This window comes from Sparus aurata, chromosome 17 (assembly GCF_900880675.1).
Source record: "Sparus aurata chromosome 17, fSpaAur1.1, whole genome shotgun sequence".
Taxonomy (NCBI): domain Eukaryota; kingdom Metazoa; phylum Chordata; class Actinopteri; order Spariformes; family Sparidae; genus Sparus; species Sparus aurata.
The window spans coordinates 23,105,844-23,125,266 of record NC_044203.1 but is presented as its reverse complement, the minus strand read 5'-3'; the positions used below and the strand labels follow the sequence as shown (position 1 = coordinate 23,125,266).

The following is a 19,423-nucleotide window of genomic DNA, read 5'->3' as shown; positions in this document are numbered from 1 at the left end:
TAATCATGCCTATCTAAATCCGCTTTATTCTTACATCCAGATATACACCATCATCATCATTATCATCATCATCAACATCATCATCATCATGGTTGTCAAGATCACATCCAATATGATCATCATCAAAATCATAATCAGCACCTTCAACTCCACGCTCAAGACCATCATTGTGACAGCACTGTCAGCTGTTTTTTTTTTCTGTTCAAAAGCTAAAGCTGTAATAAATATAAAATTAAACATTTGGTCCTTTAATATATAGTCTAGGCAACATGGTATCAGGGGTTAAGACAGAAATGCCTTGTTGCTACCCACACAAAACATCAAACATCACTGGAAATGGCGCTGAAACAGTGTCGTAGGGCGACAGCGGGAGGAGCAAACTGAACATGAGGCCGGCGGCAGCGAAGAGCAAAGTGTCGGGTAAATCGAGAAAAAGGGAGAGTCTGTCAGCGTCAAAGAAACAGTTAGCTGTGAAATCAGATGAAAGGCGACGACACAGACAAGAGATGAAAGAACTGAGAGACTGAGGAGTGAGGAAGCATACAACAGAGACCCACAGAGAGGCACGTATTTACAGTACAGGGAGGAACGAAATCGAGTGAGCCACAGTGCACAGCAGAGGAGTATTGTGCGTCACACGAAAAACACAATTTTACAGAAGTAGTCAGAGTGAACATGTAGGTTTAAAAGTCCTTGTTCAAAAACTAAACACCACACACCTGGGACAACAAAACTACCAGTGGACTGCTCCTAATTATTCAAATTCATATGAGTATCGACTTTACAGTGATTTTTAAACTCTATATCCTCATAATTATCATTATTATTATTATAATTATTACCATGATGAGAAAATATTACACTTTGGTGCAGAATGGGAGGCAAGAGGGAGTTGGAGTTGGAAACCAGGAAGTGACATCACAAATGACTTTCTTCCGAACAGCAAAAGGATTATTGTTTTCTCACATTTTTTATTATTATCAAGGCCATTTCCTGTCACATTATGAGAGCCTAAAATATTTCACATGTATTGCTGTTTTCATTGTCAAGAAAGTGGAGACTTTTCACATATACTGCTTCTTTTTTTTTTTTTTACTCCTGACTCTCAGCTATTGCTTCCATCCCGCTTTACTGTTTCCACTTCAGCTCCCCTGCTTGCTCCAACAATCACTAACACAGATATGTATGTATACATTTGGATGTTTAGACTCTACCATTCCCCATACACACTCCACTCAACAGACCTGTAAAGTCTTTCTCTTGAGTCAGCTGAGTCACATGAACACCTGACGTTCTAAGACAATCACATCCTAGAGTGAATGCAAGATGTACCCGTCCACGTGAGATCACTGGATGTGTGGCACCGACGCTGAAACAACTCGGCCTCCACACGAGTCAAGCTGTGAGGTTTTCTTCCTCTTCTTTCTTACATGTTGGCAGGAAGTTTGTGTCTCAGTCCCTCTGAGTCTTTTCTGGCGAGATGCAGCTGAGTGTCTTTTTTCCCACCTTTCGGTGAGGTGTTGGCAGGGGCAGCAGAGTGTGCTGACTGGACAGGTAGAGTGGTGGATGCCTGAGAGGTCTGGGCAGTGGTAGAGGGTGTGTTGAGTTTTGAGGACTCTCTAGGGGCAGGTGTGGTAGTTGGCAGTTGTTTTGGGGGGTGAGAAGAGGAAGATTGGATGCTAGGAGAGGTGGTGGTGGAGGATGAGGGGTTAGTGGAACTTGGCTTCGGGCTTAAACATGCCGATGATGGGGTGGTTGCTGTGGTTGGTTTGGTGGGATGACCAGAGCCTGAAATTGGGCTTTGAGTAAAGACAGGATTGGTTTGCTTTACAGGATGAACTGTGAAAGTTACTTTAGGAGGAGAGGTCGTAGTAGGTGGTGTTGGGGAAGGAGATGCAGCTTGAGTTGGGGTTAAAGGCGAGGCCGGTTTTGAGATCTGGCTTGAGGTGGGGCTTCTGGTTGAGCTGGAGACAGAAGGGGTTGGGCTCTGGGATTTACTTGGAGGGGGGACAGATGTGACAGGGATCGGTGAGGAGCTGAGAGTCTGGGTGGGTGTAACAGGTGTGAGTGTTGGTGTTTGCGAGGGTGTAGAAGTGCGGGTGCGTGTGGTCTGAGTGGGAGCCGGTATCGGAGGAGGGATTGGGGTTGGGGCAGGACTGGGGCCGGACAGCGGAGAAACTGAAGTAGGTGTGTTGGATGCCTTCGCTCGGGGGCTCTGCGGACGTGGTGGAGAAGTGGAGATGAAGGAGGAAGGTGGAGAGGAGGACGTGAGAGATGACTTGTAAGTTTGAGGTAGCGGAACAGGGGTAGAAACAGAAGATGGAGGCGGTGTGGAGCAGGGAGACGGAGAAGAAGAGCGAGGGGAGGATGTGGGGATCGGTTTTGGACGGGGAGTTGATGAAAGCGTCAGAGGGTGGGTTCCTGTCGTGGGAGGGGTCGAGCAGGGAGGAGGAGAGGAGGAGCGAGAGGGGGTCATTGGGACTGGTTTGGGACGAGGTGGCTGGGAGAGAATAGGTGTTGAAGAGGAGGGGGTGGGTGCAGGTGACGGGATGGCAGAGGAGAGGGGGGTCTGCTTTGGAGGGGAGGAAGATGGCAAAGAGGCTGCTGAAGGCATGTGTGCAGGTGGAGGTGCGGGTATGGAGGCAGTGTGAGGGGCTGTGGGCTGTGCTTGTGTTTGTACATTGAATGGTAAATTTGTCACCGGCTGCATTGGAGCGTTGGAGGTCAGCATGCCTGCGCTGCATCCTCTGGCTAACTGCCCTGCCAGGAAAGGAGCTGCCAACAAATTACCCCCAGAGGCTTTTCGGTGGAGAGGTGGGTGAGGCTGCACTCCTGCCCAAGAGCGGTGAGGCAGAGTGGGCTGCGAGGCTGACAGCAGCCTGGCCTCCTGGGTGAGTCTGCCCAGTGCTGGCAGCCCCTGAGAGCTGTTTCCACCATGACGTAGTAGAGCTTCTTTTGCTCCCTGCTGACTCATCACAGAAATGTTTCCATCTGATGGGGCAGCAGGAGCAGCAGAAGGGTTGGTGGGAGGTACCTTGTGGAGGGGTGGAGTTGATGGCCCTGCACCTGTCGGGGTTCCAAGTGATCCAGCAATGACCGAGGGGTGATCAGCCTGAAGGCGGAGGCTGTAATGAAGAGTCCTTCCTTGTTGGACAGGAGTCGGGACAGTGGAGGCTTGTGTGGGTGGAGTTTTAGCAACAGGGGGCGATGTCAGCCCACCAGGAGGGCCCATGGTTGAGGGTGAGGCAGGAAATGGTCCTCTTGGGGACAAACTACCCAAACCACCAAAACCACCCATCCCTCCCATCGCCATCATCCCGATGAGAGAGCTCACAGAAGGGCGGAGAGGCTGTAACACAGGAGGGCGAGGAGGAGACAGAGGGAAAGAAGTCGAGGGAGAGGGAGAGACAAGAGGGGAGGGCAGGAAGAAACCTCCGAGTGCATGCTGCTGCTGCAGCTGCTGGAGCTGCTGCTGTTGCTGCTGCTGCTGGTGCATGAGGGCGATGGCTACATTACTGGTGGCAGCGGCAGTCTGCAGAGGAGCGTGAACCAGTGGTGCCCAGATGACTGGGCGTGGCCGAGGAGACACCGTGCCACTTCCTCCCATGACCCCGCCTCTTCCCGCAGCGGCCGCCGCAATGGCGTCCTGCATGGCCGGCATGCTGTCATGTTTGACAATCTGCTGGACCAGCATGCTGTCACAGGAGCCCAAACTGCCTGCTGCCAGGCCTCCTCCAGCTCCTGGACCCCCTCCGCCCCGGCCTCCTCCACGACCCATACTGCCCCCCAGAGATCCACCCTGGGATGACTTCCGCAGGAGCATGGAGTTCTTCCTGCCTGTAGAGAAGAAACAGGGGAGAAAAAAAGACAATATTTACTAGAAGGATACATTGTCTGCTGAAGAAATAACATCAGAGGTTGTAGCCTCCAGGCTTTTCTGTTCTTCACTGAGAACACTGCTCAGCCTTAATTATTTCAGCCTCTCCTCTTTCCGCTTGTTTGCAAAGATGAGCTCTGACCTTTCAGCTGAGTACAAAGTGCCTGAGAAATTTAGCAGAATGAGCTGGATAACTGCAAATATTTGGCAAGGTCGTAGAACTGAATGCCGAATGCAAAATAGCTCAATAGAAGAGACAGTGAGAGAAATGCATGAGACAATCAGAATATGCAGATTACCGATACGGTCTAGTCGGTCTACAGCGACAGTTTCGAAGGCACGCCGCATCATCGGGTGTTCCTCCAGCACCTCGTTGAAGCTGTCCACGCTGAGAGAGTACAGACGACAGTATGTGTCTGCACGGACGCTGGCTGTCCTCCGTCCACGAGTCAACAAACAGATCTCTACATGTGAGGAGGAGAAAAGCGGAACGAGTACTGGCAATGAGAAGGGTTGTGAGATGCATTAACCCTACATTATTTAAACTTCTACACCTTGTGTCACAACCATAACCATCTAGCCATATCTGCATGTTCTCACCTCCAAAGTAAGACCCGTCGCTCAGCTTGGTTTCCTTGTTGCCGCGGGTCAGCACACTCACTCGTCCGTGCTGGATGAAGTACATCTTCCGTCCAACAGTGCCCTCCCGGATGATGAAGTCCATAGGCTGAAACACCTCAAAGCGAAGCTTGGTCAGCACGGCAGTCACAAAGTTGGGATCGGCATTGGCGAACAGGGGCATGTTAGCCACCAGACTGCGACAGTTGAAGCTGACGATCTCCTAGCCAAAGAGAACGAAGAGATGAATGGGGGAAAGGAAAGGCGATAGATTTGCTGGAGGACCGAACATTCACTGTTTTTAAGTGTAGGTGTGTGGGTGAATGTATTACCTCTTTAAGTGGCTCACTGAGTTCTCCCAGGATGTTCTCCTCATCAAACATTTTCCCCTGGAAGCGGTGCTCGTAGTACTCATGGATCTTTTGTCGAACATCTGCAGGAAGCTTGTGGAACGACATGTACTGCTCCACCTGCTTGTACTACAATAAGAGAAGCACACACATGCACAGGTGAGAGATCTGCAAACAAATTCAAGTTCAAGAACTCGTAAAAGCACATTATCTGTACAGGATACTCATCTCAATTGAGTACTCACTCAACACTAATAATAACATTGATTAGTCCACTGGTTCTGTACCTTTTTGGCATGCATCTTCTTAAATTACTTCTCTGTGTGAACCTTTCTGAAAGGTGTCTACGGCTCGATCTGAAATCCCTCCCCCGTTCACTATTCCAAGTGTAACGGACACTCAATGATGAGCAGTATGTTAACATTTTAGGAACATAAGTATGAATCATTTTACGTTATCACTGACAGGTTTTTATCTTGTTTTTCCATTTAATTACAGGGAATTTGAAAGAAATTGCTGTGTAGAGTGGATATATTTCACACTCTTTCACTTTCCAATACAATTACAGTCAGTAAGTGCACTATATTCAGTTGTAAACAGGGAGTGGCACAGCCTACAAGCTGTGAGTGGTTTTCTAAAATGATTTTGTTTCTCAAATGGTTACATTCAAATATATTTAAAGGCCTGAAAATAAAAAGAATATTTGAAATATATTTCACATGAAAATGTTATAATTAGAGTGGACAGGAAAAATAAATATATCAAAGTAGAAGAAATATACTTTTTTGACTCCCAGGAAGTCAGCGGGTCATTTATCAAGCGAGAATGCCAAAAATAACAAAAAACATTTACTGATCCGAGCTTTGCAAAACATAAAATATATAGTAGTGCAATTAGAATAAACTTTTCTTCTTTCTCCTTGTTAACCTTCATACAAGATAGCATCTATAACTATTACTATATAGGACTTTCTACAAACTATAAGCATGAAAGTATAAGCACTAACAATATAGAGTAGTCCTCAGTCATCTGAATGTACTGAATCAAGCTTTTGTGGAAGGTGATTCCAAACATAAGCTAGTGAATAATCTAAACCTGCTGTGCTGCATGCTTGTATTTATATCATTATATTATTATAACTTATTTGGCTCTGGAAGGTGTGATGAGCCTTTTTTCTTTTACTGACCTTTTATAGACTAAAAGAAGAACTGATCTAAACAACCCACAGCTTCATTCATAATGAAAATGATCGTTAGCTGCAGCCTGAGACAGAAATATATTGAGTCAAGTTCAACAGCTAAACCGTAAAAAGTATGATGGGAAAGATGGATGCTGCAACAGATGGATGGGCGTTATGTTTCACCTTCTCCTGGTACTGCCGTCGTGAGGAGTCCAGTGACTGGATGAGAGCGGTGGCGTGGCCGATGAACATGGCGTAGCAGGTGGCACCTACGATCATACTGAGCATGGTGAGCCACACATCAGTCATCCCTTCTGGAGCCTGGGCGCCGTACCCGATACACAACATGTGGCTCATGGCTTTGAACAGAGCATAGGAGTACTGCACACCCCACGTGTCGTTCTGTGAGCGGGAAACAGACAAAGGGTGGGGAAAAGCAGTGTTAATTAAAAGGCATTTCAATATTGAACTATTCTTATTTTTAAGTGAGGTTACAGGAGCATTTTCTGTTCACACCCCACATCGCTTCAGAAAATACAGCCGAGATCATAACATGTAACAGCAGAGCAATTTAACTGTCAAAACCCACTCTGCTGCGAAAAACGGCGGCTGCAGAGTGAATAAAACCACACACAGACAATAAAAGACATCATGCATTATTAAATAAATCTCTAAAAGACTACAAACAAAAGGACCAGTCTCTTTCTCTGTGTGTGTGTGTGTGTGTGTGTGTGTGTGTGTGTGTGCCTTTGTCTTTTAGCTTGTGTGTGAGTCCAATTATACTAAGATGTTAATGGTCCAACGGATGAGGGGACTTTCTCTGGGGAAAATCCCAGCATTGGCCTGCTTAGCAACAGTCACCCAGCCATCCGCTGAGACATGAGTCAGCTATTCATACAGCTGTGTATCTGTGTGCATTCATCTGCGTCCACGTCCTGCGCACACGTGACGAAATCTTGCTGCAGGTCCCCAGGCCTGCCACTGTTTGTGTGCGTTCACACCTCCACCTGATCTCTGCTGAGGCTTTTAATTGGAAAATCGTTTTATTTTTGGTGACGATGAGAGTCAATCTTATTCCAAACGGACGTGTCACTGCATGTGCCAATTAACGCAGACGGGGAGCAAACAACGACAGATCTGATAAACAGCCTCGCTCTGTACACACACAGATAACCTAAAACCTGAACCTCGCTGCATCCGTCTGAAATAAAGATTGTGCACACTGTTCAAACAAGCTGAATCAGAGCTTTGTGTGCTTCATTTAGCTCAAACTGAATGTCATGTCCTGTTTTTTGCTCTCCACACAATGAAATCTTTCACTGAAGCGTAAAAAAAACAAAACATTCACATACATGCAGACGGCTGGTTAGAGACTCACCACCATCAGGTTCTTGGAAACCCAGCAGTCAGGAGGGAAGTCCTGCAGCATGGGGACCAGGAACTGCAGACAGCCGTCCCAGTGGCACAACAGCAGCATCATACCAATCAGGTTGACTATCCTCACCATGGCACTGGCGAGGTCATAGGTCATGTGGAAGATCTGAAGGGGAGCAGGGGGAGAGAGGAGGAGGAAAAAATGGATGTAAGGAGGTTAATAAATAATAAGTGGGTTGCAAATGAGGTTTAGTGTTTTGTTTAAAAAATGCTCAAAATGGGGTATTAAAAAGGTGTTTCTTCCAGCTCATCTTTATTTTTATTTATACTATGATGATTCACAATTAGTGGAAATGATTATTTGTGCATCAACAATTTCATTTTAACTGAAAGAACTGTTCAGATCATGATGATGTGATATCTGATGAGGTCTTTACAAATTTTACAACTTTACAAATTTTACGACTCTTTACGACACCTGGACAAATACAGAAGATTTTTTAATATAAATTGTGCAGCCCTAACTGTTGGTCTTCTTCATGATTCTATTCAATTTTAATTAGTTCTTACTTTTAATGTTTTTAATTCATATGTCTTGTATGAACTTTTACTGGTTGGTTGCTGTTATTATTTAATCATTTAATTTCATTTTAAAATGTTTCTACATGTCTTTCCTTTATCTTTACACTATCCACACAGTCTTCTGGTAGCTCATGATCTGTGCAGCACATTGTGCAAAGTATTTTATTTCTTTAATTATTAAGAAAATGTCACTAGAAAACTCTGGTGGGCCACAATAAAACTTATGGTAGCCCCACTTTGAGCAGGCTTGTGCTATATAAAGAAGGTCTTCCTTGCTTGGTCATCTGCACAATATTTAAAAAGAACTGTAGGATGTTGGATTCTACCCAAAAACATTATATTTCACATATTAATGAGTTTTGAACACCTGCTCTCACGCAAACATCCCCGTGACTCTGTTTCCTGGAGTTTCTCACCTCCTCCCACTGGTGGATGTAGCGGATGAGTCTGGACAGGCGGAGCAGTCGAAGCAGGCTCAGGATTTTGGTGAAGCGGACGATGCGCAGCGCCCTGGCTGTCCTGTAGACCTCGGAGTCAAGACTGTCCACCATCAAGAAGATGTAGTCCACCGGGATGGATGACACAAAGTCAACAGTGAACCAGGTCTTCAAGTATTTCTGGCGGATTGCCCTGAGCGAGAGGAGGGTGGCACACCAGTGACATTCGTGATTTGGCAGTCAAGCTGTGTGGAAGTGATTGCAACATTTGGTTGGCCCTAAAACGATTCTCATCAATATTCAACAGGAACAGGACTGGAGAGTGAACAAAGCTGTGCCACTGGCTGCTCGTCAGCTTTTCACATCTCACACATGGATTGTTTGAACACAAACCCTGCAGATGGCCAAAAGAGCACATTTAAATGTGAGGTGACAGAGCTGCTGAATTGATATTCAAGACCCTACACATACACAGTTACCACCTTTGACATACAAAACTAAAACACAATGCACAATGCTTCTACTGACCTGGGGTCTAGCAATATCTCAGTGTTGTCTTCCTTGATGATGCCGGTCCTGAAGTTGAGAACAAGGTCAACCATGAAGAGAGTGTCCGACACCACGTTGAAGATGATCCATGAGGGAGTGTTCTCTTCTCTGAAGAAAGTGATGCCCACTGGAAGGACGATTAAGTTCCCCATCATCAACATTAACATCAACAGGTCCCAGTAGAATCTAGACAGAGAGTGACAGTTTGTTCGGTTGGGATGTGACAGTGAAACATATTTGGTATCATCCAACTTTCTCTTGTCTTATGTTTCTTGAATGTACTTATTTGCTCGTAGCTCGCCCGTTTGCTGTTTTTACCAAACATTTTGGAGAAAAGGCAGGTATAAATAATACAATTATGGATGTGTGATTTCCCACTGACTACTTTGCTCTCACTGTTGCTGGCTTATTGTCATCTGATGTGTCCAAAATGAATCGTACATGTTTTTTTCTGAAAAGATTTTTTTTTTACATTTAAAAAGTGACACAATGCCAGACAAAATGGAAAAGCTGCTCACTGTTTTAAAATGTAACAAATTGTGAGTGATAGTAAAACAGCTCCAGAGAAATATTGGAAAGCAAAACAAGGGAACAGCCCAAAATCAAAAACACTCCGTTTTCATCTACCTGTAGTACTATTTATCCATCTATTATTTATCAATTCAACTCATCCATGAGTAGATATGCGCTTTCCTCTGCACTGTGATATGGCTGATAAGTTTAGTTGTTATAGAAAGAAAAATAAATGTATTTAATTTATTCTGGGTTGAACTGTCCCTTTAATTCTTACAGAAATACTTTTATTCAATAGGTTTAATTGGCAGAAACATTCAAGTCTAACATCACACATATTTTATTATGTCCTGTTAATAAAATGGTAAAGTGTATCGATTTATTAGTATACCGACTGCAAAACACAATCATGTTATTACATTTTAATCATCAAAATATGCTTTTGTTTCTTAAAATGGCACAAAAACTACTACAGTGGAAACTTTTCATTGTACATTTTGTTAAGAAACTAATATTTTTGTTGCATCACAGACAACATTTTTTCCCTTGTGAACGGCCTTTTTAATTACAAACCATAAGGTAATCAAAAATCATAAAGGAGATAAAGGATAAATAAATGGTGGCCACCTCCCTGCTGTCATTTAGTGGGCAGGCCACGCCTTCAGCATTGGTGACAGGTTCAGTAATAAGTGGAGAAATGCAGGCTCCCCCTTGTGGCAATTCAAAACAAATCCATGCAGGACTGTACATTATGGAGCTAGATGCCTTTTTCAAGAAAATCCTGTGAGAATGTTTACCTTTTTCCCATTAGGCTGACCAGGTGTCCCTGCACAGCATTTGATTTTTACTGAGACAATGTCCTATACTTTATTTTCACTGCAGGACAGACTTTTTTCTAATATGTGGCTTTTATCCCAGCCAGGGGTGGCTGTTGTCACAAGGATGATTTTGATGTCAATCAAACTATGCATTCTTGTTTAAAGTGCAGTAATGTAATGTGGTGCTACGTGACCCCAAACAAGATGTAGATTGAATATGATGGAAACTAACACACACACAAAAAAAGGAAAAAGCAGCTTCAACAAAGAGCCATGACAGCAGCTGATGATAAGGTAGTGCCACAATGTGCAGCACTCTCAATCATCCAAGTAAGCTCGTACTGGTCATTTATTCAGACTCCAGAACTGTTTGTACAAAAGAAGCCTGCTGCTGAATCAACAAGATGGCTTTTTTTTTTTTTTTTTTTTTTACACTTTAAGGAGCGAATGGTTCATTTTTTGTAGTTAATAAGACATAATGTCAAAATTCCCAAAACAACATGCTTTGGTTTGTGGGGATCTGGTCACTCTTTATCCTGATAATGGGAATTCACTGGGTCAACAGTCACGGTCACTTTATACAGTATACAGTTGATTTGTAGTATGGATTTGGGATACTTAAATACAACAGAGCCATCATTAATATCATAAGTAACACCTACACTTTCCCCACTATGACTGCTGTGAAAAAGTTGCTTGTATTCGACACATACTAAAGATTTATCAACGATAAATAAACGATTAACCTCCACATTAATGCTGATTTATGTTACTTGATTGATTTGAGAGAGCAATAAAAAAAAAAAAGAGTCTGTATAATCTTATCTTTCTCGTCTACTGCTGCAAGCTAAAGAGGATGTGTTCAACATACAGATCTAAAGAGGTATGTGATTTAGCGTCACATGGAGAGAGTGACGGACTGATCCAAAATAGAATATTTCGCAGAGGATGAGATATCCTGACTTTGAGACTCTAGTATAAGTCAAGCACCATAAATCCTGCAAATCCTACAATACACCTGGAAGTGTCTTTTAATTAGAGCCATCCCTGCCTGGTAATTGCCCTCATCTTTCAAACTACAGCTCACCAGGCCACTGCAATAACCCTAAAGAATATTAAACTGCTGTTTTTACAGTCATATTCTCCATATCTCTGCGGAGTGGCCCTTTAAAAGGACAATTCTGACAGATTTGGGTGTGCAAACACTCTTCAGACATGATAGTCTCTCTCTTCACCATCCTTTTTTTCAGTTAATGCTGTAATATCTGATATCCTCTTATATATTCTTATGTTAAATGATTCCAATATATAGTCTCGTGTTTGTGACAGAGTATAAAAACTACCATGGCAACATAAAGTACGTCTTTTATCTGTCCTAACAAATGAGGCAGGACAGAATTGAATTGAGATGGAGAGACAGTCAGAGAGCGCGGAAAATGATCAGTAACCTTGAGGGGCCTCATCAATCTGTATCTCATGCCGGAGGGTATTACCGGATGACGTATGCTCTTTCGCATAAAAAATACGGGAAATCAGTCACATCACTGGGACGTTGCAAGTGATTAAAGTATGACAGAAGAGGCGATGCAATCATCTGGAGATGATTCCTGTCATCTTTGTGTTTTCCTCTTCCTAATCCCTCTATCCATCACCTTAACTACATATGAATGACTCGCTTCTTCCTCCCTCTACACACACACACTCACACTCACACACGCTCTCTCTGGGAGAAAGTATACTCAAAGCTCTGTGGTCGATCGCTATTGAGTGCTAATTTAGTAACACAACCGCATGGTGTGACGCTACTGCTAGACTGATGAAGATTAAGTATGAGTCATCACTCTGCTACACACACACACACACTCCTCTCTGACTTTGCCACTCATACTGACAGATCTATCACTTCATAATCACTGGCAATAAATACAGGGATTATTCACAGCAACACAGACACAGCGGTTCTGTAGCTGCTGAGACGAGGCCAGAGATTTATTCCTGACCTTGAGGACACCATTTGTTAACTCTGATCACAGGGAACAATTTCTGTAAATCACATCAAACCATCCTGTGGCTGTCAGTTCTATTCATATACAAAATATTATCCTAACTCCAGCTCTTTATTTCATGTTCTGATGGAGGACACGACCAGACAGAGCTTCCAGAGCGGCAAAATGTGATGACGCATAGACATTTCTCTTGCTGTTGTACTACAGCTAAATTAACAGTCTATTTAAGGATAAGTACGCCCAAAAAGGACAGTTCATTAAAAAACTACTCACTCTCAGTTTTGTAATCCACAAAAGCTTCACAGCAAAACAGTGTCTCTTAAAACAGATGAAGTAGTTGGGGACTTGTTTTAAAAGAACCATCAAATGGCTCAGTACAATAAAATACAAGTCTCCAAATTGATTGGAAAAGACGTTATTTATACCCTTGACGCAAAGGTCAAGCTGGTTCACCCTCTTCAGACGGCCGCTTGCTAGATTAGCAGCTAGTGAAGATTTTCTTCCAAATCAGTTTGGGATCTCAGGGCGTCTCCTCCCCATCTCTGTCAGTTGTTTTGGGGAACACCGCCACGCTGTTTTGCTGTGAAACTTCAGAAATGTTTTGCGGAATTGTAATGACCAGGGCCAAGGGGAAACCCTGTGGTGCAACATGGAAATGAGACTCCCTCCTCCCATCTCCCAAAAACCAACCAACAGCAAGGTATTTTAAAGGCTTTATTTGATATCTGAACACAAAAAGATGAGCTGGCAGTCTGGCTGGATGCAGCCACACTGGGAGGAGATTGCCTTTAAACTACAGCATGGAGGCTGGAACCAATCAGCTCCCTGGGACAACCTGCACACTCGGGTATCGTTCAGTCAATCAGCCAAACTCACCTGTGGCCAATCACACTCACACACTCACATGCAGTGTGCACAACACAGAGAGATCAGAGAAAATTAAAGCACATTGATTGATAGACGATAGAAGTGTGAATACGAACTGCAGGGTTGTAGCAGGAATATAAATCTTCAACTGACTTTAAATCGGTATGGGGCGAGTAAATGATGACATTTTTTGGGTGAACTTGCAATTGGTTGATCAACAGAGAGCTCATCTGCAACAGTTTTGATAACAGATTAATCACTTTGAATTGCTAAAAATAAAAAAATTAAATAAAAAAACTTCTCAATGGCTTCTCAGATTTGACTGTTTTCCATACAGACTGAAGACCTTTTCATTTATGGACTAAACTAATTATTCAATCAGTCCGGAAAAGAATCAGCAGATTTATCAGTAATAAAAAAAATAGGATTTTACTTTTTTACATTTTAGAGTTACTTGTACTTTATGTTAATATATTATTTGCACTTATAATTACACTATGTTACATTAAAGATGTTTTTTTTTTGTAGTTGTTACATCAAATAGCCAACCCACTTGACTGATAAAAATGAGGTGTGGGTCGGGCCCTCGGTCACATTTCAGATGAGTTCCATTAAAATAATGACACATTTCTCTTATAAACTTTCAAGCAGTTTTTTAAATGCATTGCTCCAACGTGATTTTATGTTACAGTTATTTTGATAAAGGACAGTCAAGACAGACTCTGTTTTTTTCTTTTTTCCTCCCCCAATAACTGTTTTAACTAAACAACGTAACTGTATAAAACTTAGAGAAAATGAGCTCCACCTCCAGATACAACAGTAAAATGCTACGTATGCTCTGGTGCAACAGTAATAACAATATAAAGTCAATTATAATCCTAATTGTAATTATAATTTACACTTATAATTTATAATTTACACTACCTTTACTTTTATACTTAAAAGGTTGAGAATGAGGCTCAAAATTCTACGGTTATTTTCCTTTTAAAGATATAATATGTAACATTTTTGCATTAAATTGTCCATAAACAACCAGATGTTTTGTTGAGATGTGTGCTTACAATATCCTCAGTGCTTCCTACAATGTCCAAACCCAGAGAAAACCATAATTTTAATGGCCTGTTCATTTGGCTGCCTGTCACTATAACCATATTTTAGAGACTGAGGAAGGAATGTGACTCGGTCAGTGTGACTCCACGTTAATGTGAGTAAAGCTTGAATACATTTCTGCTGTCAGATAGATTTGCATCATCACTGGACATTATTTAACAGTGAAGACAACAACTCCCATGATCCCGCGCTACTTCATGTCACCATCACACGATGTCTTTTGTTGTCTTTGTTGCGAGAGGCTGCTAGCAGCAGAAAATACATACTGTGCATTTAAGCAGCACTTCAAATGAAATGACTTGACTTGGAATGGATGTGCTTTTACTCAACATCTGTGTACTCACCTCCACTGCCCTATAAACTGTTGCACATGATCCTCCAGGAGACAATAACCATTTATGATATATGTTTTTTTTCCCCACCTGTCTGTAACACAGACAGTGCTTTGCATCTGAAATCCTTTCAGATGGCGTGCACCGATTTAAATGATCGATAGCATGCAGCGATGATGTTTTAAGCTTGCGTAGTAACTCAATAGCTGACATTGAACATGTCACTGCACATTCATCAGCTTCTGTGTGCCAGATTCCACTGTAGTCGGGTGGCAGCCAGGTGGAGCTCAAAGGAACGAGAACAACCAAACGGACAAGAGAAGACATCAGATCCAAACTGAGAACGATGTGAAGGTTTGTCATGTTGGGCTAAATACCTGACGAGGCCGGGCTTCTGATCTCCTAGGTGTGGACTGACGCAACACTGGGTAGTGTGTGTTTCATGCAGGTATACATGCACGCGCACTATTGTGTACTCACAGTGCACACACACACACTCGTGCACAGAGATAGGAATTGCAAATGCAATCAAAGCTTCTCCTCAGCCTCATCAGTATGCCATTTCAAACACGAGCAGGTGCCGGAAGGAGAACTGACCTGCATCTACCTGCTCAGCTGTTGTCAAACCAAACACTAATTCTTCTGTAATTGAGGCCAAGTGTCTCCGGAGCGTCTTCTGATTGGCTCCCTGTTCGTGGATGGCCAGATGTCACTTCTGAGCAAGTTACCTCCCATCATTCTGCCGCTCAGACAGACGAACTGGCACAACAGCAAACCGCTTATTATATAATGAATCTCTGTCGCTATATGTGCAATGCCACCAACCCTGCTTCATCCGTAGTGACAGCCAGTTTTCATCCCCTCATCTCCACTTTGCGCGCCTCTCTGAGAATAATCATCACCTCTTCCACCTCTCGTTACGTATTCTTATAGGTGCAGCAGCAACACATCTTTTCTTAACGAGGTGGAGGGCGAGAGGGCTTATCAGTAGACTCAATAAAGAGGGACCACACACACACACACACACACACAGGCTCTTGTGGTCAAGGTCGATCCTGGGGAATAAAGGGGCTTTGAAAGTAATTTGTCTGTCCTTCTCTCCCTCACAAACTCCCCCTTCAGACTACAGGTACTTAATGGAAAAAGTTAGATGACTGAATTATGCATTGCGCACACTCAACTTGCATAATTCAAGGAAGACATACATAATTGATCCTAATCCAATTGTGATTCTCGGACAGGATAATTAGACATCATTAGATATCTTGCGTGAATATCAATAAAGCGCAGGAGGACGGGGCGGCAGAGACTCCATTCACATCCATCCACACCTCTTCATCCAGCCCTCCCTCCTCCTCCTCCACCCCTCACTGACCTCATTCACCATATCTCCTGCGAGCATAAGCAGCGCTCGTGAGTGGTCATCAAATTGACAGACAATGCTAAACGAGTCTGCGTGTGTGTGTGTCTGTGTGTGTGTGTGTGTGTGTGTCTGTGTGGCTGATGAGACAAAAGTGGGCCAGGAGCCTTGGGGATCAAGTCATCCATTGTTGCTGCAGTGTGTCTGGAGATGATGAATGCTGCAAGAAGCGTGTTTGTCCAAGGATGCTTGGCATGCCTGTCTGTAAATATTGTGACACACTGAAAGTCTTCTGCGCTCACCTCCATTCAAAAAAACCAAAGAGACACATTCAACAGAAGTTACTACAGGGTGTGTTGTGGCTCGGAGCCACCAGCAGGGAGTGCTGTGCTAGGTTCACCCACTGTTCACACCAAAACACACTTAACATTTTACCTAATTGACATGGAAGGCGTCTCTTGCTGCCTGAACACCTCTTGGCTAAATCTGTCCTCTTAATTTGCATCTCCTCACCTCTGCCCTTCTCTAACTGTGAAATGATTCCTTCTGAAAACTAGCAAACTGCAATTAGTATTTATCTGCCACAATTTTTTTTTACAAACGGAGATCTGCTATCACTGCATGGTGTCTCTCCTGGAGGCCTCATCACCTACACACTGCCCATTCCATAAACACCTCTCCCTCTGGGTTCATCGTTCCTCCAAGGACATTTCTTCCACTCCCCTGTTATCATTCTGTCTTTTAGCCTTTCTCACTCCAGAGAGATCCCCTCCAACCCTCCCATACATTTCTATTGTGCGCCTAGTAATATATATTTAGCCTCCTGCATGCCTCTCTCTCCTCCCAGTTGTCCTCCTCCCCGTTTGCCCTGTTGGCGACTGAAGCAGCAGCTGAATGTATGATCTTTTTGTCTTTCCCTGTCCCTTCCTCCTCCTTAAGTGTCCATCATTGTGCTTCAAGTGTGCTCACAGAAGTGAGCACGCTCCCAACTTGCTTTGATCCTCATTACCACCAAAAGAACATTGTGTGTCTTTAATGTGCTACAAGTGGCTTTTATTTTACAAACCGTGTGTGTGTGTGTGTGTGTGTGTGTGTGTGTGTGTGTGTGTGTCTGTGTAGTGACTCCATACCTGAAGTCACTGTAGGGGTGTATGATCCACGCCCCGGCTGATTTCAGTCTTTCCTGCTCCAGCGCCACAGCCTTGTGGGATCCAAACATCCTCAGGCTGAACTTGTTGACCCCCGGCTGCAGCATGGCCCCAAACTGTCTCTGGATGAAGGTGCTCTGGTTGGAAGTGCTGTAGTCCTCCCCATCAAGGCCCATGCCGAACCCGCCCAGTCCAGACTGGCCCATCATCTCAGGCGTCCCTGCGGTGGTGTTGCAGGCCGTGGTGGTCGTGGTCTCCAGGCCGGTGGCCACCACCATCACTCCAGTCCCAGCGGAGGAGGTGGAGGTCAGGGCGGCGCGGGATGAGGCGAAGCCCACTGAGCGTGGAGGAGCAGGGTGGGCTGTAGTGGAGGAGGGCGGAGGAGGCGGCAGGGGCACTGGGGTGGTTGGGGTGCCTGCTGTGCGGAATGGGAGTCCATCCCTAGTGGAGGAGCTCATGATGGAGAGGCGGCGACCCCGCCCACTTAAGGAGCTGCTGTCTGCCCCAAAGGAGCCCCTCTCCCCCTCCAGCGAGGCCTGGGACAGCCTGTAGCCAGGGGAGGGCAGGCTGCCCTTACTGCGCCGCTTTGAGTCCCCTCCATTGCGTCTGGGGAGGCTGTCACCCCCAGACCCCCCTGTGCTACTGGGGGTGCCCACACCTCCAGCCACCCCATCCATCCCAACTCAGGATGGAGGAGGAGGGTGAGGGGAGGATGAATATAACCTGTAACTCCCACCTCCTCAGGAAAACTATTGTTTAGTGTAGTCAAGCTGAATAGATCACATAGGTGAGAGTGTCAATGTCAGTTTGAATGTTGTTGTAAAGAAGCTACAGAGGAGTGGTCTGAGGGTCTCCAGTCATTCTGCTGGAGCCGACAGCTCACACCTCCGCCCTCTCTCCGCCGGTGAGGCCATGCTTACCTCAGTGCCCTTGGAAAAAGCTCCATCCAGACATTAAATCCTCCACCCTGCCGGTGTGACGCCAGCAGCCTCACTTTTCCTCCTTTCTTTCGTTTGTCCTTACAGATGTTTCTCTGTCATTCCTCCTTCCTCGTCCTTGAAACGTTGCTCTCCCCCCGAGGCCCTCCCTCTCCTCTCCACAGCCGCCCTCAACGCTCCGACGCCGGTCATATTGGCACCAGATTCCCGGTCTTTTGTAGATAACGGAGCTGGTCGCTCATTGGCCGTCGGTGTCCAGTCCGTGAAGCCTTTATGTGTCCAGGGCTGCTGCTCACCCAGTTTTGCTATTTTCTACATATATCATTATGCAAGAGCTGATGTGAGCGGTAAGGTGGCAGAGAGGGGGACATTCATCCGCGGATGAATGACAAGGACACTTGATCCTCTGTCAGGAGGGATGTCTTGTTAATGGACATAAGGGACGCACATAATAGGCGCTCACACTCCGAGGCGCACTGATTCATTGTGACACGCACACAGACAAACACACCGATAGGGACACGCGAGACAGCGGAAACGGAGCCAATTTACCCCAAATCTAGCCCATGATTTCCCGGAATCGGCAGCACGTTGTCATTTTCAGTATCCGAGCGGAAAATCACTCATGATGGAAGGCGCGCCTGGCTGTGACCGAGGCGCTCAGACAGCCGGAGGAAAGGAGGAAGCTCCACAGCGGGGCTGTTTCGTGAAGCTGATGCCGGAATTAACTTGGTCAGGTGTTCATAGTCTGACGCCCGAAATCTTGAGCTCTCTCATCAGCAGCCGCTGCCTTCTCCTCCACTTCTGCCGACTTCCAATGACATTGTGTCCAAACGGCGGCGTCCTCTCCTTCTTTATGGCACCGAGGACGACTGAGTAGCTCTTTGTTTCAACAGCAGCTCCTCCTTTGAAAATAAATAAATAAATAAAACAACTTGTTGAGCCTTTATGGTGGCCGCTCATTCACAGACTGGAGCGCAGTTTATATATAAAATTCACTTGTCAGTCTGACTCGACAGAGGTCGGACTGGCACGTCCACAGTGGCGCGCGGCACACGCAAATGAAATATTAAATAAATAAAGTCGCATATAAAGGTCTGGATCTAATCGGCCTGTTGCCATAGCATCCGCATCCCCATCATCCGTCCCCCAAGGCCGCATGCCCGGCCGGCGCAAGACGCACGCATGCCTCGCAGGTACAGGTCGCGCGTCATCCTCTCTCACCAACACAGCGTGATGGAGAGAGGGATTATGAAATCGTGTTCAAACCACCGGGAAAAAGGCAAGATAACATACAAAAGCTGTCAAGTCCAAAGTAGGCTGGTGATGAGGATGAAGCTCGGGTATCTTAATGGTGATTTATC

The 19,423-nt window shown here is 44.9% G+C and overlaps 1 protein-coding gene across 1 annotated transcript; it reads right to left on the bottom strand.

Annotated features, from left to right (window-relative positions):
* On the bottom strand, positions 1-19,295 carry LOC115567932 (potassium/sodium hyperpolarization-activated cyclic nucleotide-gated channel 2). Its single transcript, XM_030394873.1, has 9 exons — positions 17,104-19,295; positions 8,947-9,153; positions 8,398-8,611; positions 7,404-7,565; positions 6,209-6,427; positions 4,828-4,974; positions 4,478-4,718; positions 4,177-4,341; positions 1-3,837 (listed from the first exon to the last, which is right to left on the bottom strand). The coding sequence occupies exons 1-9, from the start codon at positions 17,796-17,798 to the stop codon at positions 1,427-1,429; spliced, it is 4,461 nt and encodes a 1,486-aa protein (XP_030250733.1). The 5' UTR covers positions 17,799-19,295; the 3' UTR covers positions 1-1,426.
* Positions 19,296-19,423: the final 128 nt, after the last annotated feature.

Excerpts from the sequence above, each read along its gene's own strand:
- LOC115567932 (XM_030394873.1), bottom strand. The coding sequence starts at position 17,798 with ATGGATGGGGTGGCTGGAGGTGTGGGCACCCCCAGTAGCACAGGGGGG. Across the intron at positions 7,566-8,397 it reads ACATCCACCAGTGGGAGGAG|ATCTTCCACATGACCTATGA; the intron begins GTGAGAAACTCC and ends GCTCCCCTTCAG. Across the intron at positions 3,838-4,176 it reads AGACCGACTAGACCGTATCG|GCAGGAAGAACTCCATGCTC; the intron begins GTAATCTGCATA and ends TCTTCTCTACAG.